General features: G+C 38.0%; 4 protein-coding genes and 1 non-coding gene across 5 annotated transcripts; 3 read left to right on the top strand and 2 right to left on the bottom strand.

Moving 5' to 3' along the window:
- Window positions 1–1334: 1334 nt before the first annotated feature.
- On the top strand, window positions 1335–1408 carry C922_04795. The gene has a single exon. It is a non-coding gene; the product is annotated as a tRNA-Asn (tRNA).
- A 622-nt stretch (window positions 1409–2030) lies between these two features.
- Window positions 2031–3788, bottom strand: C922_04794 (hypothetical protein; the record flags this gene model as incomplete). The annotated part of the gene is made up of 1 exon (XM_008820373.1): window positions 2031–3788. The coding sequence occupies one exon, from the start codon at window positions 3786–3788 to the stop codon at window positions 2031–2033; it is 1758 nt and encodes a 585-aa protein (XP_008818595.1).
- Window positions 3789–4985: 1197 nt separating this feature from the next.
- On the top strand, window positions 4986–6098 carry C922_04793 (hypothetical protein; the record flags this gene model as incomplete). Its single annotated transcript, XM_008820372.1, has 1 exon — window positions 4986–6098. The coding sequence occupies one exon, from the start codon at window positions 4986–4988 to the stop codon at window positions 6096–6098; it is 1113 nt and encodes a 370-aa protein (XP_008818594.1).
- A 618-nt stretch (window positions 6099–6716) lies between these two features.
- On the bottom strand, window positions 6717–7799 carry C922_04792 (hypothetical protein; the record flags this gene model as incomplete). Its single annotated transcript, XM_008820371.1, has 5 exons — window positions 6717–6785; window positions 6948–7022; window positions 7175–7279; window positions 7405–7478; window positions 7634–7799. The coding sequence occupies 5 exons, from the start codon at window positions 7797–7799 to the stop codon at window positions 6717–6719; spliced, it is 489 nt and encodes a 162-aa protein (XP_008818593.1).
- Window positions 7800–9727: 1928 nt separating this feature from the next.
- C922_04791 (hypothetical protein) lies at window positions 9728–21247 on the top strand (the record flags this gene model as incomplete). Its single annotated transcript, XM_008820370.1, has 3 exons — window positions 9728–14740; window positions 14876–20311; window positions 20705–21247. 3 exons carry the CDS (start codon window positions 9728–9730, stop codon window positions 21245–21247), a joined length of 10992 nt encoding a protein of 3663 aa, XP_008818592.1.
- Window positions 21248–22013: the final 766 nt, after the last annotated feature.

Below are 22013 nucleotides of genomic sequence, written 5' to 3'. Positions count from 1 at the left end.
ATATCTCTGAACGTTCTCCGGTATATATGCATGAAAGGGTTCAGAACTTACCCTTCCATTGTCATGTTTCTAAACTCTCCAAACATGTAATAGAAGAAGAGATCAAGAGACATCTTGAATCTTACGGGGAATATATAACACAATGAAACGCATATATTGTATTCGACTATGTGTACAATTTGCAAGGAAAAAACTATAATGGCATGATCGAAGAGTTGTTGAAGCACTTTATGGACCTGGCGTGGAAGTATGGAATACGAGATAAGTACTGATATAGGTGCTGCTCAAAATGCAATAATGAACTCCTCAGTTAAATAAAGGATACCGACCATTTCGACCACATGGATTTATTTACTCATATAAGAGGAAACATTAAAAACAATGCAACAGTTGCAAAATATATAGAAGACAAAATGAAGTTATCTAACGAAATCATCGAGAAAAATGGGGAAAAAGGGACCAAATTCTTGACCGAGCGGATCAAAAATAGAAGCTACAAAAAATGAAGTGTCCCCAAAAATAAAAATAACATCCGAATGATAAACATTAATGCGTGTCTCAAAAAAAAAAGAAAAACTTCAAAAAGACAGCTTTGTTTTTTGTGTATACATAATATCAATCTTATTTGTTCATGTACCATATTTTTTTCTTTTTCTTTGTCATATATCGTTTCCTCAAAATAATTTGTAATACTAGTATTTCTGCACGAATACATAATAAACTGAAACTTTAAATATGCAGAATCCAACGCATGGAATTGCATTACAATTTGGTTGCAGCAATTTTAAAATTCCTCACCTGAAGGTTGTATATTTTTAAAGTAATAATTCGATCTGCTTAAAATTAATGATAAAAATTTCCTTAAAATGTGTTTTTTGACTTTCGTTTAGCTCTCCCTTTTTTTCACTGTGGGCGAAATGCTTAAAATTCGTCCATTCGAAAGGGGGAAAAGGATTTCTAAACATTTCCATGTTGGACGTGAAAAGTCTCTCAAATATTGCGCGCGCGATTTTTTCAAGGGGAAAAAAGTGGCATTAGTTTTTCATATATATACTTATAGTTATAATGTAAGATTTTTTACTGTTTATATATTTATTTCTTTTTTTTCTTCTTATACACTTGATTTTTCACATTTCGCGCCTTTGTCACATGATCATATATACAAATTGAACATTTTAAAAATTTGCAAATATGGTCGCCCTCAGCTTGTTACAAGATCGCTTTTTAAATCCAATGCAATATATAAACATTATCGCGCTATTCAGAAATTAGGGACTTTAAAATACTCCCTCAGATATTATTAAATGAGTTAGATTTTTACTTATTCATATTAAGGTTCCGTAGCTCAGTTGGTTAGAGCGTGCGGCTGTTAACCGCAAGGTCGTTGGTTCGATCCCAGCCGGTACCGAACTTTTTAATAATACTTTTTTTCACCACAGCAGGGAAAAGGTAATGGTTAGTAATCGTTTTGCTATCTTTACCTTAAAATTATAAATATTCATAACAATATAACATTCATCTGTTTTGCAACTGCGGGCATCTTTCCCATTTCGCACCATCCCACCAAATTCAGGGTATGTTTAGCCAAAATAAATCCATTTGCATAATGGAAGCACGCAATCCTGTTGTTCATGAAAATTTCCAACTCACAGGAGAGCAGTTTTATTTATTTTACAACTCCTGGTTGAGCGCCAATATGTAAATTTAAAAACATCTACGGTTGCTTTTTTTTTCTTTTCCTAATATATAAAAAAACGAATCCCCTAGTATGTTGCCAGAATTCATGCTTCTTGCAGCTGCGACAATACGTGGCGCGAAATTGTTAGCAAATTTTTCCATATCAAACTTATGCCCCACTTGGGGAGAATTGCGTTGATTTAAAAAACATTCCCAAATGGGATCCAATCCCGTTAAAAGAACGCATGAGTAATAAAAATAAAACGCATTGAAAAAGGAACCAACACAATGGCAACATTAAAAAGGCCTGCACACGCTGCCACTGGTCGTATATGTAGTGGTGTGCGTCCCCCCTAACTCGGCTTTAGACGCTGTGTAATAACAACAGCCGAATTGTTGTAGCTGGCATTCATATACTTAATGTCAAAATTATTAGGATAATACTTTTCCGAAAAGATATGTACCGGATAGTTAATTATTCCTTTATTCTTATAGGGAGTTATTTGATGCTTGTTGTTATACCCCCAACCGTACAGCTTATCATTCAGAATTAGCAAACAATGCTTATCGCCACAGGAAAAATCTTTTATTTTGTTGTTAGGAAGCTTTACAGTAGATAATGTCTGCTGATGTTTGCCCATATGTCGTCCACACTGAAAATACATATTATCTCCGAAACAAAACAATTGCTTTCCAAATTTGTCATTTGAATATATCATGGAGAAATTCGACCCTGCATTAATTCTGTAAATCTCATCAACCATTTCGTTGTCATTCATTCTTTTTAGTACCTTCTGTGGACTACTTTGTATATGTCTATCATAAAAAGAATAATTTGCCAAATTCTTTGTTACAGTGGAATAGCCAAGTCTTAACTGATCTTTCCAGCTGGTTCCTGACAGGGAATTCTGATTTGTTCTGCTCTCTCCCAACCCTAGTTGGATTTTACTATCGTCTCCGAAACTGTAAATATTATTTTCATCGTCCAGACATAATGTATGGTTTAGTCCACAGGACACATCAACAATTTTTGTTTTTCCCTCAAATGGTACTTTATTAAGATGTACATAATTATTTTTATCGCAGTTGTAGCTCTGATCATTCGTGATTAAATGACTCAATCGTTTTCCATCTTGGGATCGTTCTTTCCTTTGTCCACGAATATTGGTGTATGTCAAGAGACTACTACTATCGTTTAACTCTTTGCCATTTTTGTCCACATCGTCGGTACCACACAAAGCTGTATCCCCTCTCTTAATCTTCCCATCTGGTGGGCTAGAAGTAATTCCATCAAGGCAATCGGTACTCTTGGTAGGAATGGCCATTCCTTTATCCTGAACCCTGAAGGAGTACCCATTGGGGATATTTTCCGCTTGGGCATCTTCACTTGGGTCTCTTCTCTCATTGTGAACAACCCCCCTGACGCTATTTTTACTAAACATATATAACGTACCATTCAATTTGTTGGCAAATTCGAAATTGTAATTTATATTGAAATTATTCCTAAATGATGGCTCCTTTGCACACTGTCCATACAAATTATTTCCTGAGCAATACACATTTCCCTTATTTGTGACAAAAGCTAGGTGATATTTATTCACACTTAACTTGATTATTCGTTCGCTCTGAGAAAAAAGACTATTTTTACATTTATAAAAATCTTCAATTAGGAATTCGTTTCTCTTTAAACAATTCTTATAATTTCTAACAATTTTTAATTCCCCTTTTTCGCTCAGAAGGTATATATCATTATTCGAAAATTGTATGTCGGTAATTCCTTCATCTGTGCTTAGTTTCATTGGAGTGGTATAGACCAGTCCCTTGTGTTCATCATCTTCATATGATCCCCATATGTAAATGTCATCATTATCGGTTATACAGCTACCTATGCAATTACCAAATGTTATCTTTTTCACCTTTATGTTAGTTTTTGAAAAAAAAGGTGCCTCTCCATCTTGTTTCGTTCCTTTCATCAACGATCGCTTATCGCCAAAAAGGAATACTTTTTCTTCTATCTTCCCATTTCCGCAATAACAGACACTTCTCTTTCTGTTTATACAGTAGTAACCACTCAATGCAACTGCAAGGTACCTAGATAAAGGGAATGTCATTCTGCTGCGACGTCAGGGGGGATATACTGTGGGGGACTGATTTTACAATTCAATGTCCTCTTTAAGCATCTTCATCGATACTTTGAAGTGGCGTTTTCTTTTATTTTCCTATTGCTTTCTTTTTCCTTTTCGTATTTCCAAAAGGGATAGTTTTACACAAAATGTACGAACTGCGGGGGAAGCACTTGGAATGCCGATTAAAGGGGGCACGTTACAGATGTGCTCGCGTTGAAGCAACTGGGGGAAAAGCTACCCACAAGAAAAATCATGGGAGAAATCGACATATACTCGTCATTTCACTTCCTCCCCCGCAAGCTCGCATTAGCGCTGTACATTAAAAACCGTACATTGCACATAGGAAATGACTGTGGAAAAAAAAGGCTACATTAACTACATTCCTTCCACCCTGCGCTCAGAGAAAATTGCGCCACAAAGCTAAGTTGGTCCAAAAAAATTTCTCAATGCCTTTTTTACTCCCCGTCTGTATTTTTTCCTAACAATAATATCTTCTACCATTGCGTTTTTGTATTCTCATTTACCCATTTGCCCCTGTGCCACACTACTCGTAATTTGGCACTTGGCAAGGGAGATAAGAAAATTTCCCTTTGTTGTTCCCCCCGAGAAACTTCATGAAAATTCAAAAGATGGAGAAAATACAAAATTGAGAACGCGGAAAATGCACCATTTCTGTATCTGTAGGAAACCTCATCATTCGACGTTTTTGCTTAGGGCACCATGTCACCTCACCAAAATGGCAATGCAGCCATAATCGCCCAATCTTACTTTTACGCCAAAGTACGGCAATAGCTTTTCTTTGGCATTCACATACTTTTGTTTTCCCTGTCCGTTTTATCGCGCCTTTGTTTTGTTTTTGTTCCTCTCCTACGCTGTTTCCCAACGCGTAACAATATCAACCCCCCAAAATAACCCATTTTTCGTGCCGAAGAAACAAGTGAAAAAGCTGACCGGGGAAAAAGAACGAGTGGACCATTTTTTAGAGTAGCCAAATGTGAATTACCAAACATGCTAGATGGGTAGTGAGCATGATGAGGGGAACTTCACAGAAATAGAAAGCACGTTGAGAAGTGCTTGGTCGTAATTTTTTCGACAAAACTGACTGACAACCTGAGATACACCAATTTTAATCGACCGCGGCAACGACCGCAACCACCGCTCACCAACAGGCCATTTAACACAATGGAAAACCTTTACAATGACATGGAAGAATATGGCAAGATATGCCAACTGTACACGGAGAAGAAACAAAAACGAGAAAAAAAAGCGAACAACATTAATGATCTAATAGATGAAGACATACTATGGATGTACGAAACGAAGGAAGAGAAGGAGGCTAAGGAACAGGAAGAATATTTATTGGGGAAAAAAATTGATATGCAAAAGTTAATCGAAGAAGAGGAAGAAGCCAAAAAGGAAATCCTAAAACAAAAAAATAATATAGATCATTTGAATAAAATCAGAGAGGATCCACTAACTATTATTAAAAAAATGGAATTCCAAAAGAAGAAAATGATGGATGAACAGAAGAGACTCTTGCAGTTGCAGCACACCAAGGAAATGCCCGAAGCGAATGCGATAACTAGACAAAGCCACAGAAGAGGAAGGAGCTCGTCAAGTGAAGAGGACGTTGTGCGATCAAGAGAGAAGGAGAAAAACAGGAAAAAGAGAAGGAAAGAAGAAAAAAAAAAGGAAAAAAGACGAGCGAAAAAAAGAAGGAAAGAAAACAGTAAGGAAAAAAGGGAAAGGAAAAGAGAAAAGAAACGAAAAGAAAGAAAAAAACATAAAAAGGAAAGGAAAGAAACACAGGTCAACTCAGACGCAGAGTCCGAATCGGAAGAGGACAAGAAAATGAGAAAATCCAGAAAGAGGGAACGTGGGAGAAGTGATGAATCGGAAAAGGCAATGACAAAGGCGAGAAAGAGGGAGCGCGGGAGAAATGATGAATCAGCCAAGGAAAGAGTTCCCGACGCACGTCGGCAGCGAGAAAGAAGAAGAGGGGAGTGTACTGAAGGCGGAAGTGAAACAGACAGCGGACTTGACAGCAGACGTGACAACGAACGTGATAACGGATGTGACAGCGGAATTGAAAGCGGCAGTGCCAGTGGTCGTCATCTTGCTAGGCTTAGAAAGTCCAAAAAGAACAGGCAAGAGAACAGTGCCAATGAATATAGCAGTGGTAGTAGAAGTGACCTTAGCAGTGGCCGAAGTGGGAAAGAAGAAAAACAGCGACGAATGGAATGGGAGCATGAGAGGCGACGACGATGGAAACGCCCGCGAGAAGTAGATGAATAGACAGACAGGCAAAGTTCTACAGAGCGCGAAAGAAAAAGGTGGAGAAACGATCGCTGACTCAGGAATCCACACATCCAAGCGCATACGCAAAATTAAATTAAAATTTATTAGAAAAAAAATAATGTATAATGTCTCGTCGAGCTCTTTTCCTTCCTTTTTTTTTTCTGTGTATTTCAAAACGAAATGATGACGCACAAATGAAGAAACGAAATTGCCAAAAATTTTCCGAAGGGGGAAAGTAACCCATAGAAGAAAAGTTCCACTTAAAAGCAAAACACGGAGTAGCAAAATCTGCAACATATTTTATAAAATGCATCGATTATGTTTATATATCATTGGCCACAATTGCACCGAACATGGTGATTCACATCAAAAAAACGCGATTAAATCAAAACGATCCAAAATAAGAAAGCATGCAGAACTGAATTCATCGACGGTTATAGGACAAAATACGGGGGTGTTTAAATTGCGTTTCTTGTACAAGACTTGAAATAATGAGCCTTCAACATTTCCGCAGTGTACACGAGCATGTATTCCAAATATATGAACTTTTTTCAAATTTTACATTTCTATTTTACAAAAAAATCAACAAAGTGTCCATCAAAAAAATGGCGCTGCTTAATCGGAATAACTGCTCGAATCCTCAACATAATAATATCCTTCTTTTTTCATATTTTTTGAGTGAAACTGGGGAAAAAAAAATAAAAGTCATGTTAAAAATTATTTAGTTGTTACAATTAGAAGGAAGACTGCGCACATGTAATACATATACATATGTACTTATATTCATGCCCCAATTTGTTCTATGCCGAGAGAGCTTTAAATGCAGGTGAAAACCCTTCTGCCTACTTCTTCATATTTGTTGTCCCCCAAGCTCAGTGGCAATGTCTCCCCGCTTCGTTTACTTCGTTCCCGTCGTATTCCCTTTAAAAAAGTGAAACGAGAATGGAATTTTTTCACGGGAAAAATTTTTCCCAATACGCGCGCACATACCTACTCATAATTTCATAACCAAACATGCATAGCTACACGTGCATGAGTGTACACATCTGCACGCACGTGTTTGTCATATATACCCTCCTTCTTGACATTTTTTGTCCATTTTTTTCGTCTACTATTGTTATATCCTTCAACTTCAAATAGGAAAAGAACTCATATAAATTGTCTCCTATATTATTTATCTGAAAAAATGAAACGTAAGAGGTTCGCATCGCATTTTCGACTTGCACATTTTGCGAGGCCGCAAGCAATTTTCTTGTTTCTCTTGTTTCTCTTCTTTTTTTTTGTTATTTTTCCCTATTTTTACCTGTTCGTCACTTAAATCTAAGGATATTCTCCTCGCATGTGTCACAATCTCCCTTTTCAGCTCCTCCTTGTCTGCTTTGTCAACAAAGAAACGCCAATTTTATTATGTGTCGCAGGCAGATGGGATATTTGTGAATGTTTTATTTAGTAGGTACACATAACTTTACATGCATAGACACACTTGCTGCTGCATTGTTAGCATTTTTCTGATTTCTTCTTTCTTTACTTACCTCTAAAATTAATCACGTCATTAATTTTAAGCTGTAGCGGCGTCACCCTTTTCCCGGCCACCCACTTACAACCGAACAAAAATGCAGATTTTTTTTTCAAAGCATAGCTCTCAATAGGATGAATGCAAAATAGGAAAAGCAATAATGCAATAACTCTTAATTCCATACTTCAAAACAAAGTGGGCGAAATGTGACGGAAAAAGAAAAAAGCAACATTCTTACAATACAATCGTATGACGACAGTTTATATCATCGTTATACGCAACCATAAATCAGTTTTCCCAGTTTGTACGATTTCTCTTTTTGAAAAATCGAATTGTTCCCAAGAGAAACGTATAACTCCTTCAGCCACTCCCCCTGTGGAGAATATGTTTCGCTTCGTGAGTGTCGGTTCCGTCAGAAGTGGTGCCAGTACCATTACGATCTGAAAAGTGTAATATATTTATGTATATATATACATATATATGCATCTGCAACCATATGGGTGGCTGTTGCCCTTTATTGGGGCCCCAATAAAGAGTCATATTCCCATGAAAGGGAAATTTGGTGGCACATACAGCCACAATTTTTTTTGGCATACATTGGTATGAAGTACATTGATGTAACTTCAAATATTTGCGGACAAAAGAAGGAAAAATTCTCCATGTCCCAATTTTTCACAGGCGTTGATACAGAAGTGGCGACAACATGTGATGGGTGCCTAAAATGACGTGCCCGTATTACATCTCCTTCGATGGCGCGCGAAGTTGTTCCCTATACGTTATGTCAAGCCCCGTAAAAGGATGGGAAAAAGAAAAGATTAGAGGTGGAAAATTATTTCCAATGACGAAGCATCTTTCTTACATACTCTTCTTAGGCTGCCATAGGTACGGCAGCACAAAAATAGTGATTTGCAAAAATTGGGGTCAAATGAGAAGTGAAATAAAAAGCACATGGAACAGAAAAGTGACCTACTATATTCCCAAAATGAAAAAAAAAAAAAACTCCAAAAAATGTTTGCATAAACAGGTACATATAAATGTTACATATGTAACATATGTACCACTCCTACATTAGTACCTCGCGCGCACGTTACCTTCATGTAAATGCTCACGCTGGCCAGGCAAATCGCAATTTATAAAACCATGCCCTTGGTTTCTCTCGCGCGGCCCAGAGCAATATTTATAGAAAAAAAAAAAAATAAAATAAACGGAGAAAAAAACTTCAAAATGTACATAACGAATATATGGGAAAATAGATGGAAACATAGATTAACTGTTTATAACATTTCCGTGTTATGTTTCCACTTATGCCTTATATAACTCAGTTTGTGTCCCATATGATGTGACATTTATGTGGCAACGTATGGCCGCATGTATGCGGCCGTTCATGTAGCAGCGTATCATTCTCTTTCTGTTGCCGCTTATTAATGGCATATGCCCCTACTTTCCATTTCTTCCCCCTGCAATTGCAAGGGGGCAGAACAACAGCCCGCTAATTATCCCAGGTACATTGTTTACCTAATAAAAACATAATTTAACAATGTGAATATCTCCCATTATGTAATTTGTCAACAATTTTTAACTGTATTTTTTTCTTTTTTTTTTTCAGTTCCCTATTTCATACGAAATTGTTGCCTAGAACCCATGTGCAATTTTTTTAAGCTTAAATTATTTCAGCTAGTCTGACCCCCATTTGTGAGCGAAATTATCGCTTTGTTTTGTCATTTGGTGCCCCTTTTGTGCCCATTTTGTACCCATTTCGATCATTCTCTTTTTCTTTCAGTCCTGTTCTCAATTCACCGAGTTGATCCATCAGCGACCGGTACGCCCGACGGGGATGCCACATCAAATCGTCCCTTCAGTTTGTGCTGAATCGTTTCTGTCTAAAGTAACTTCAATTCTCCCATTGCGATTTCTTATTTGTCTTAACGTCATTTCTTCGTTAAAATCTGTGTCACTTGTTCCCATATGTTTTTTTAAGACATGTTTATGTGCCTAACTAGTGGGAAGCTTTTAATTTGCTACTGCTCTCACCCCCTATGGAACCAACATCCTGGTGTTCTGCAAATCCTCCTCCTAATGCTGCCCTAGCCCCAAAACACCAAACTGCACAATGGATAGAATCCTGTTGAAATACATTTTTGACGAACTTTGCACGAGTTTCAACAAAAAGGAAATAACCTCCCATAGTAAAAAAAAAGAGGGCACTGATAACAACAGTCATAATCAAGTTAACTACTGCATAACGCTGCAGGAGTTATTCGAAAATTTGGAGAGAAATAAAAATGTGCCCATGGATGTGTACATGAAGAGAGAAGTGCTTCGAATTCTGTACTACTGCAAAGATGTAAGCATATCACGACAAGGAAAGGAGGTAGCCGAGCCTGGGGAACCTGGCAAGCCCCTGGCAGACAATTGTAGAGTCTATCTAGATCAATACAACAACCATGTTGAATCCCCCCCGGAAGAAGACCCAAATATCATCCTAAACACAGCCAGTCAATTCAGTCTTTACATAAACAACATCTACATATACAACAAGCACAATCTGTTTTACTACGAAAGAATCAGAGAGTGCAAAGAGAAAATATTGATCCTGTTGTATATTATTTCCGGGAAGTACAACGGACTAATTCAAAGCTCTCTGGCGAAGTACCTCAACATCGATGTCAAGATGGTGCACTATCACCTAAAAGTTCTATTCCAGTATTTGCTAATAAAAAAAATAAGCATGAACATAAGCAATTTGGAGGAAACCCTAGATTATTGCAACCACAACATGCATAGTAGCAGCAGCAACAACAACACCATAAAGTTAAACCCGTCCTACATCCTATACTTTAACATCTATTTTATATATAATTTGCTGCCCATATTTATAAAGAACGTGTTATACTCTCAGAACGTCCTTTCGATAAATAAAATTATTCTGCACCTCCTAAACAAATTCATTATAATACCACAGAAAATATTATCCCTCATATTTTTCAAACTGCTAATTGTGTACAACCCATACTATTATATACAAATTAAAAAGGCGCTGAAGATATTCAACTCCATTTTGTCCCACCTAATTCGGAGAAAAAAAATAATAATGTGCAAAATTAAAATCCATTCATCGTACGAAAATTGCTATTTAAATTATGAAAATAAAGATAAAATAAATTACGACAATATTATTAACTTTCTAGTTTTGTTTTACCACAACTACGATTACCTCATCAAGTTTATAAACAAATCTTGCTACTTGATGTGCGAAGATTATGTCCAGAAAATTGAATTCAAAAATGAGTTCTTCAGTAGTGACGTTACCAAAGCGGGTGCGTGGGATCAATTGGGGATACACCTAAAAAGGGGGGACACCTCCACCCAGTCGGCACAGAACCTCCGCGTGCAGAGTGGCCTCCACGGGATGTTCAAACACTCGGAAGGTTACAAGACACGGAGAACGGTATGCCCCTTAACAAACCATAGTGCACCAAATGCAGATCCATTCCCCATGAGTCACTTCCCCCCGCGTGTCTACCCAAACGAAACAACTATCGACGCCCCACAAAGCAGGGACAGCACCTTGGAGGACGAGGAAAACATCTTCATGAATGAGAAAAATTGCAATTTGCAAATAAACGAGTTCAAAAATTACATGGATTTAAACATCCACCATAGACTTAACGACACGGACTATTACTCTAGCTCACATAACGGGAAAGAAGAATCAAGCGAATCGGAGTTTTCCTTTCTTTATGCAAATAAAAAAGCTGAAGATTTGCCGAAAGAAACCGAAGAAATTAACAAACCGATTCAAGATGGAAAGAAAAGATCGTCGTCCTCGCAATCGTCTGCCTCTTCCACCTTAGACAGCGATTCGGATAACAACACCTACACCAACCACTCTGTTAAGAATAAAAACTTGTTCTTAAACCACCTCTCACTGTACAATAAAATTAAGTACCTAATTATGAGCAAAGGGATAAGGGGAATGACAACCAAGGAAATATCACAAGTACTTCTGATGTCCATTAAAAAAACGAACACCTTTCTTAGCAAGCTCGTTCGAAACAAAGAAGTTGTAAAAATACCAGAAAGGAAGGACAAAAGCTTTATGTACCGATTTATTGACAATTACATTTACCAATATGTGCAGAAGAGGCCGCAGGCCCTTGTTTACAAGAGTAATCAAACGTTACAAGGCGTAGTAAAAAATGACGAGGCAGCTCCGGGGGGGGGAGACCATTCAATGAGAGGTGAAATTATTCTAGATGATCTATCGTTAAAAGGGAACAGAAATTTTCTTCCCATTAACCAAATGATGAGCACCTTGCTTGATCAAAAAAGAAGTGCCCTCCCAACAGATGACCACACCGTAAGTATCAACCAACCAAACGAAAAATTCAACAGTAACAACATTGCGCAGGAAAACATTAGTCACATACAATTTAACAAATTAAACGAGTCCTTAAATGTGCTAAACTATATCAACACTGTGAACGAAATAGACATAAACGTGCTGACCTACATCATACCGAAGCAGAAGGACTCAGTGGACAATTTCGGCAACTATAAAGATTTTTTTGACCATTATGTGCAGAACTTCAAAACTTTTGAAGATAAATATGATTTATACACGTGCAGTTTTCACTTCTTCTACTACTTAAAATTTGTTCTGAAACGGGACATGAGTCATTCCAGCCCAAAATGCAGCACTGAAAAGGTGAAGAAGCAGAAGAGTCAAGGTGCCATTCTAAAAGAATCGACAAACGATGAAACGTGCGCAATGCGTGAAGATGACCCCGCCTTGAATAAGGTAGACTCATCCGAAAAACACATCAATTTTATTAAATACTTCATGGAAGATACAACCAAGTTAAAAAGTAACCTCTTTATTAAGAGACTGTTCATTTTTTGCCACTTCCTGCTTAGTTCTAAGGTGACTACATTTCGGTATCTTCAAGATCTATTTATCACCATAGAGAACAATGGAAGAACAATTGACAGAAAATCCGTTCAAAGGCTTTTTAATTACTCCACAAAAATTAATGCCTTTTTTAAAAAGTACACCCTTCTTAACAGCAAAACGGTTAAGTACTACTTCTACGATTCGAATGTCCTATCCGAAAAGCAGTCCAACGATTTGTATGCAAAAATTCAACAGGACTATGCCATTTCGTCGTACAAACACACGAATTCTAATGATAAAACGAATAAAGAGAAAACAGAATATTATAACATATCCAGTGGTGACATCATCAGTAAGAAATTTAAATACACCGCTAATATTTTCACCGAGAAAGAGAAAAGTGCTAGCCATTCTGCGCAGCAAGGGGGCGTCCCCACAAAAGATGATTCCAACTTGACCGCACAGATGTATAGTAACGAGGTTGACGCATCTTATTTTTCATCCAACCGGGAAAAAGCACTGGTAGATGATTTTATCGATCTGACGAAGTATCCTGAAAATAATCACCAAAGGGGAATGACATTGTACAATTTCTCAGCTACAGCTGAAGACCCCAATCTGTGGCACACCACACTATGCAATGAAGAAGCGAATATAGGTGCCCCTAATAATGACCCCCATGGAACCAAAGGTAGATGTAACCAAACGGGTTCTAACCTGTCCGCCTCAATTCCGGAGGCCACAATGATAAATTCATTCCCACGTTTGGAAGTAGCCAACCGAAGCAGCAAGAGAAAAATGGCTACAACTTCAATCCACTGGCTCAGTAAAAGAGGCAAAATGGATCAGCCACACCAAATTTGTGGTATTGAGAACAAACTTCCCAGTGGCGAAAATGGTGAAGTAACTTCGTACCACTTCAATAAAAGTGGCATAAATTCCACCCTCAATGATAGAAACGAGATTTCCAGAGGGGGACACCCCATAGCAGAAACACAAGGTAACAGGCCTAGTGCACAACTCAGCCGCAACAACAACACTGCGATAAGTTTAAACCAAAAAGGCACGGCCTGCAACGTGCTTTATATTGACATTCTAAACGAATCAGCCTTTAAATGTAAGGAAAATCAAATTATTAGCAAAGAAATAAAAACCAGCAAAGTTTTTCAAAATTTTAAAACCACCCAAGAAATCTCCTACACCATAAACTACTTCAACGGGTACATCTTTTCAAAAATGGCCAGATATAAATATTTCCACAAATGCTTAATAAGGATACTGAAGGGGAAAAAGAGGAAAAGGGCAAGAAGAACGCGCACTGCAGAAAAGGCAAACGAATGTAACGCCTCGGCTTTACTCACTCCAAAACCGGATAATCCCAAAAAGAGGAAATTATCATATATAGAAGAAATGAAAAGGAAATCTTCCCCTAAAAGGGCCCATAAAGTAGCCTCCAAACGAAGCAGCAATACATTAACTGTGAAGGACATTTTGAAAAATCTCTACCTAGATGAATACCTAAAAATAATCAGCGTGGGATGCAAACTCAATTACATCGAAAATTATCTCCTACATGAGAAAAGAAAAAAGAAAATGAAAGATTTACCCCCAATTCTCTTCGAATTTTTGACATCCTATTCTTCACTAAATTGTAACAAGTACCGCATGATCGAAAGTTTTCTCCTAAACAAGAACGATCATCCGCATTTCCTCAATTCACCAATCAGCACATTCGTAACAAAGGGGAAAACAGGGACCCCTATGACCTCCCTATCGCTTCACTCAACCGAGGCGGAAACACCCACCCAGAGTGCCACTACAAATCGAGTACAGAAAAACATGCGAGCCAGGGATAAGTCATATGAGAAACTAAACAGTGACCAATTGTCCCAACACGACATCAACGTTATCAAAAGCACTGACAAAATATGCGTGTTGCTTTTCCTCTACAGAAAGTTAAAATTTCTGTGCAACATGAATTTAGTAAAACTTAAATTTCAAGACATGAATAAAAATCATCCTCACAAATGGAAACCCATGGTTGGCTCAAATCCAAAAAACAGGAAACTTAATTTATCCTTCCTACATTTAAAAAAGAACAATTTGAAGATTATTATCAAGATAAACGTTAACATTCATTTGTTCGCGTCCAAAAAGGGTAGAAAGAAATTCCGGATGTACAACATGTTTCTCTACAACAACTTCGAAGAATACTACTACAACATATATGTAAATTTCCATTGATGAGGATCCATACGGGTTCATCTCGCCAACTTCTTGTGCGCTATATCTGACTAGATACTCACTAGAGTGTATATTCATAATATACTCATTTGCCCCTCTTTCTGTTTTTTCCCCCTTCAGCTGACCGTCGAACGGTTCAAGAGATTCCTCGTAGAAAGGCACCTGCAAAAAAGCGCTAGCGAAAAATTGACCCTACAAGATATTCTCAAGAGCTCCAAAATTAAAAACAAAGGACTGAAGTCTCTCCTGCTGCACAATGCCTACACTAACCAATTATTCCTAACGAGGAAACTCAGGAATCTGTTCATAAGCTTAGTTAAAAAAGTGAAAAAAAAAAATATTTCAAATTCGAAGCTAGACGAAAATTTAACAGCCTACAGGGAATACAACACAATCAGAGAATCATATAACGTATCTAGGAGTAACATTGAAAAATACTTTTCCGTCTTTTACGATTGGTACAGTAAAGAACAAAATGGGGGTGCAACAATGACAGAGAAGGACTTGTCCTTTTCATGCCCCTTCTGCAACAACGCATATTTTTTTAAAAACGATTTGCTCAGCCACATATCCAATGTCCATCATGTGAACAGGAATCTTTCAGACCTCATTTCCTTCTTTTCAAATTCTAAGCAAATGATACATAAGAAGCTCAGCGATTTTTTGAAGATCAAAAATAGAGTCAAAGAGAATGCGAGCAGCTCCCCTCCCTACATTTTTGACAGCCATTTCGATAACCTCAATCTGGCCAGCGCACCTAGGGGGAAAAATGCCACAGGTATAGGAAAACCCCATGCTCTGCATTACATTGACCAAACCGCCAACATATGCGGACCCGAAATTGCACCCCCCTGTGATGCATTTGAAAAACAGTTGAAGAAGCTGCCACAGATGAATCACCAAAAGAGAGTAGCCAATTCATGTAACAGGACTCATCTGCTGCACCAAGAATCCACGCAAATGAAGGGAAGACACACGGAAATTATTTCTAAGCGAGATAAGGCCAACGGTAGACACTGTGAGGAACCTGCCAATCTTCCCCTAACCAGATGCAAAAACGAGAAAGTCAAAAACTTAAACAATTTCATAGAAAACGTAAAGGTAAAATATTCCCTGCGAATAGTCTACATTTATTTCGTAACTGTAATTGTGAAGCTGGCCATGTCGCAGAAATATTTGGAAAAAGCGAAAAAAAACAGGGAACGTCAAAATGAGCGACTTCTTCTGGACAAACCGCATCAAAATGGGGTAAATTATTCCTCATCGGGATGGGCATCATCGATCAACGATAATTACCGAATGGATAGAAACATCCCACGTGATATTTCAAACCGCAGAGAAGTAACCGGGGGATGCTCCTCAAACGAACGAAAGAAATTGCACACGAAGAAGGACAAATTTACGAAAGAGGGAAAGAAAAAAGGGCGATTATTCAATGAAGTCACCACTAAATACCCAAATCGTTACGGTAAAAAGAACGAATTGAAACGCCGTAACAAACAGAGCGTGGCACTAGTACCTTCCCCTTCGGGAATGCCAGACGATCCCAAGTGTTTTGCATCCATCCAGCTGAAAAAATTCCATATAATATACCATTTAAAAAATAAGAACAACTCGGAACCGTACAAAAAGAGCATATGGATTATGGCAAACAATATGATGATCGGAAAATTTAAACACAACGTTTGCATGTATATCCAGAAAAAGCTATTTATCTATTTCAAAAAGAACATTGTTCACTATTTTTTCATTCTGTCGAATGAAAATTTTGCTAGGTGTATTCTGAACTACTTTGAAACGCACATATACAACTCTACCTACACCAACATCAATTATTACTACGATAAGTACATAAAAAATATTTTCCACTTTAAATTTATTTCGCTTATAAATCTGTTAAAAATTTTTATAATAAATTATGGGGATCAGTACGCACTGTACAGGGAAATTACTAAACCGTTGTATTTTCAAAAAATCAAGGACATAAAAAATGCCCTAAAATTTATAAAAAAGAGAAATTACATCGTGGATACATCGTATGTCTTATCATACTACATTGCCAATGATCTTGTGTGCGACAATGTATATTCTTATCTCATTTATAAATCCCTTTTTTACAAAAAGAAATTATCGCTATCTTTGAAGAAATCTCTTGTGGACAACGTTATGGATATTATTTATCTCTATGGAGTTTACCACTCTAAGAAAAATTCGGAGAACGTCCAAGCAGGGGCGCTGCACAGAGAGGAGAACATCCCAAACTGTCACTTAGAGGAATTACTCTACCACATCGATGCAGTGTATGACGATGAAGATGGCATAAAAAATGGGCGTCTCCATTTTGAGAAATTTCCGAGTGATACCACGCCGCCGGACGGTTACAAACATCCCAAGTTCAACGCTCAGCCGAATTTATACCCCATGCTAAACGACTTGAGCAGCCATACTTATGATCACACGGAATGCCCGATCCGTTCTCACGACACCTACGACGTCATGCAAAATGATAACTTCACGAACGCAAGTTCTAATGCAGAATGCACGAGGCACTACTTTCAGAAGAAGCTAACAATTTTCGACTTAAATTACTATGTTCATAATTTCCTTAAGGGGGAAATGACCCTGTGCGCGTGTAATAACTACATACTGGCGGATGAGGACGCACAGACGAAAGATGACCCCATCGGAGGTGATCCCTACGGGGAAGATGATCCCTACCATTTTGGCAACTTCGAGGAGGATCACTATGGGGATCATCACTATGAGGATGATCCATCTGACGACGATTCTTACGGGGACGATTCCTACCCTGAAGAGGGAGACTCTTCTCTGCATGACGACCAACTTAGCGACACGGAAATGGACACCCACCGACGAGGAAATAAAAAAAAATACAGACAAAAAAACCACGCACAAAAGTTCAAACGAACCAGAAAAAAAAAAACGAACAATTGCACCTCTCACAGTTTTAAAACCAGAAGGGGAAACAAAACAAACAATGTGGACTACCCAAGCGGATGTTACAAACAGGAAGAGAAAGCCTTGAGTTATATGTCATCCAGTGCCAACGACTCAGATATATTTGACAACCTTTCAGATGATTTCGAAATTATCAAACTTCTGGAAAATGCAGATGATGGAAGAAAGAAACTCCTCGGAGGAATAACCAAGCATATAAAATGTCTAACGAAACATGTTAGTGAGTACTTTCCCAATTACTACGTCCTAAACGATTGTAAAAAAAAAAAAATGGAAAAAAGATTGTCCCAAATTTTCTCCAGGGGTAAAGATAAAAATGGTTCCAAACTGAATAACTCTCTTCGGCACTTATACTATCACACCGATCAGCAAAACAACAGTCTCTTTACTTATTTTAAAAAATATTGCTTACACATATACGAGAATCACATCAGAGGTGCGATGGCGACTGGGTCCTTTAAAAATGCCCTCCTCCTAAACATTAATGAAACCAATCTCGTTAATTTTGCAAATCTTTTCGGGAAATATGTACAACAAAATAACTTTCACAACAAGGTCATTTATAGTAAGAACAAATTACTAATTTATAATGTTAGCAAAAAGTCCTTCATCGATTTTGATTGGTATCCTCAGAATATCCATCTATATAATATCGCCTATATTTCCAATGCCCCAAAGAGAGTCGACTCTTTGCTGGAAGTCCAAGTCACCAATATGAAAAATAGCGTTTATTGGCTCCAAAGAGGCAACCACAAAAAGGCAAAATTGGGGAGAAAAAAAAGGAGCGCCCATTATGTTTCGCTTATGACAAACGAAGGACAACCATTCCAGCAGATGTACAAGCACGAAAGCTCAGAAATTGCACCCACGGGTAGCTACCCCAAAGGAGGAAAGGAAACACCTGTACAATCACCCCACCGCTATAACACACGGAAAAAAACTTTTGTAAAAAAAGTGAAGATTAAAAAAGGAAAAGAAAAAAAGATGAACACCTTTAAAGAGTCATTTATCTTTGTTGCACAAATTTTATATCACGTTTTCTACCTGAGCGATATGCTAAATACATACAATGAGTGTACAAAGTACGAGGGTGACACATCCGAAAAAAAAGAGGGGAAAGCCTCTCCTTCTGGAGGGCTCAACGACATGTACAGAGACCGAGACAACGATAAAGCTAAGCATCATAATGTAATCCGGGATTGTCATGCCATCTGTGCAGATAGTGCAAAACGTGGAAGTGATAACCTAAATGGGGAACTTGGAGAAGCGGACGACGAGGAAGGTCCACTTGGTAACTTTCCGAGTGGATTCCCCACCAAACTGCCAATCCAACTGTCGAGCGAACTTCCGAACCACGACAACGAAGAGTATTACAACGTGAACAATTTCAAGCTGAACGACCCGAGAGTCATAAGAACGGTGAAACGGCTTAATGGACAAAAAGCCAAGAAACGCAACACCACACAGAAAAGGGCTTCGCACATGAAGACCCCCAGCAAGGACAAAACAAACACCCAAAAGAGCTCCCCCCTTTTTAGCAAAATAATACGCAGAATGATATTCATCCTTTTGTCTGTTAAGAAAAAAAAAAAAGAAGGACGTTTTATGGATAGTTTAAAAAAAATGTATTTACAAGAATTTTTAAAAAATACAACTTATAGGAAATACACACAAGTAAAAAAGGAGTATGATTTTATTCTTTTCCTCCTACACAAATTAAATCTTATAAATATATTCCCCCTCATGAATACACATAAGATATTTGTACCCCAATATCATAGCGAGAATAATGCGTGTAAAAGGAAAAATGTATTTTATGAGCACAACTTCAAGTACCCCTTTTTGAATATGATAAATTTCCACTTGGCTAATTTAAAACTGGAGTTTAAGAAGAGCACGGAAGGAGACACAGAGGTCTTCGAGAGGTTCCTACTGCAGAGGGGAATGCTCCCAAAAGGGGTGCTGCTAAGCCGCCAAAAGAAAGACACAGACGTCGCGGACGAAAAGTACGCGGGCAAGAAGAACATTGAAGAAAAATTCATTTACAACCACAGAAAACTAGTCTATACTGATTATATATACATAAATTACACAAATAACAAGACCCTGAGGAAACCGAATTTCATTCCAAGACTAATTGTGCTGTTCAACCTCCCATGCTACATCATCCTTCATGATTATTTTTTCCTCTACCTATTGGAATATTTTTGTAAAATGAAAGAGACCCTTGATGAAGAAACGCAAAGCGGATTTAAAGAGAATCATATCTATCGAACCAAACTTGGAGATAAACTACTGTACCTTATTGAAAATAAATCCTACCCCCGCGTTATAAGATATATAAAAAGGATTATTAACAAGGCGTGTAAATATTTTGAGCATATGCTCTTCTCATATAAAAGGAAAAATGATGCCCCATTTTACAAAACCGTTACGCTTTACTACTTTAATGATGACTACATAAATGTAAATAGCTTTACTTACATGAATGGAAGTATCAATGTGAAATTTATCTTTTTCTATATTTTAAAAGTGTTCTTCTACCTCAAGGCGAATCCGTTTTCCTCCATCTTTGACGTAAGGAAAGAGCGAAACGGGGAAATGGACACATTTCAGGGGGTGTAAAAAAAAAAAAAATGAAAAAAAAAGCGTTATCTTTTGTCACACCACTTCTGTGTACCAACCACCTGTGCCACAGTTGTGCCATGTTGAATTAACAATTGCCAATTCAAGAGAGGTGCTAAACCGCGCAGTAATATATGCAACGTAGAGATGTTCTCTTTCCTCTTTGGCCTTATTTTGCACCCCCCTGAAAACGAGAGACCCAGTTGTTCACATCGCTGTCCCTCCCCCAAACTTACAGAAGAGAAACAAACGCCTTGATGATCCTTATAGTGTCATCCCCTTGTGTATGCTCACTACCTAATTTCACATATTTCAATTTTGCACACACCATTCCACCCCTCACAGATATACAGGAGTACCGAAATTCTGAGCTTCTGCGACCTGAACTTCCTCCTAAAAGGCATGTGTCAGGACAGATTCATTTCCTTCAAACTGATGTACATATCGAAGAGGAGCGAGATGTACAAGCTAAACAAAAATTACAAAATTGTTAACCACTTCAACAATTTGGTACTAAACGAAAAAAAAAAGAAGAAACAAAATAGAGCATCTTCACCCGCCCCAGGGAAGAGAAAGCCCTGCTACATATTTGGTAACAGCACGAGCTCGGGTGAGGACCTTTCCACTGAAGATAACATTTTGAAGAAAGGAAAACGAAGGAAAAATGGAAGAGACCGAGTAAACAGCACGAATTGGGCGAATTCCACAACAGATGAATGGACAAGCAGCATCGAGGATGCCAACTTCATTCCCGAAAGCGAACGATACGAAGCCGCCTCCAATTATGATGCTTTCCTTGAAAAAATGTTGTACAAAAAGGTGAAGCTTTATTACGTAGCCGATGAGGGCGTCATTTTTGAAAAATACGCCGGCACGTTATGGGGCTGAGGTCTGGGAACGGGTGTCACCTGCGGGGAAGGTTTTTGCAATTCCGCGCACACAAAGGTGCACGTGTTTGTGTTTGATCATATGTCTATTCTGTTTGTGTACTAATGTTGTAGTCGTATGTCTGTTTATATGTGCGCCACGATTGTACTCACACACCCTTACTATCGTGCCTTCTTCCTCTGTTTGTCTCTTATAAAATGTCTTTATCTGAAATGACGTTATAGTACCGTCTTCGCACACATTTTGACACCAAATTCCGCTTATTTGTTTCTTCGTCTATCCCCCCGCACACACACGCGGGCGCATGATCATATACCTGCGCAAAAAGGATGTATTGATCAACAGACGTTCATATAGCACCGGGAAAGGGGAAACATGTACAATACTGTCCCATTGTATATATTTTCTGTTTTTTTTTTCTTTTTTTTCTCATGCGTAATACAACACCCCCCGCACACTCCCTCTTCCACCATGGCCGCCAAAACACATTCTCTGTTAAACAGAAACCATGCCGACATTTTCCGCTTACAAATTTAATAACCTTAAAATGAACCATCCTGTTGTGCAAAACAAATTAGGAAGACCCCACTGGGGCTGAAAAAAAAAAAAACATATTAGCAGAGATTTTTCTCGCTAAAGATGCATCACTACATAAATGTCACGTTATGCTACGCTATGCAAATTTCGAGTGTTTCCTTTCCCCACACCGTCATTTTATTTTATGTTATTTTATTCTATTTTATTCTTTTTTTTTCCTTTTCAAACG

This window comes from Plasmodium inui, assembly GCF_000524495.1.
Source record: "Plasmodium inui San Antonio 1 unplaced genomic scaffold supercont1.29, whole genome shotgun sequence".
Classification (NCBI taxonomy): domain Eukaryota; phylum Apicomplexa; class Aconoidasida; order Haemosporida; family Plasmodiidae; genus Plasmodium; species Plasmodium inui.
This window is presented reverse-complemented; position numbering and strand designations above follow the sequence as displayed.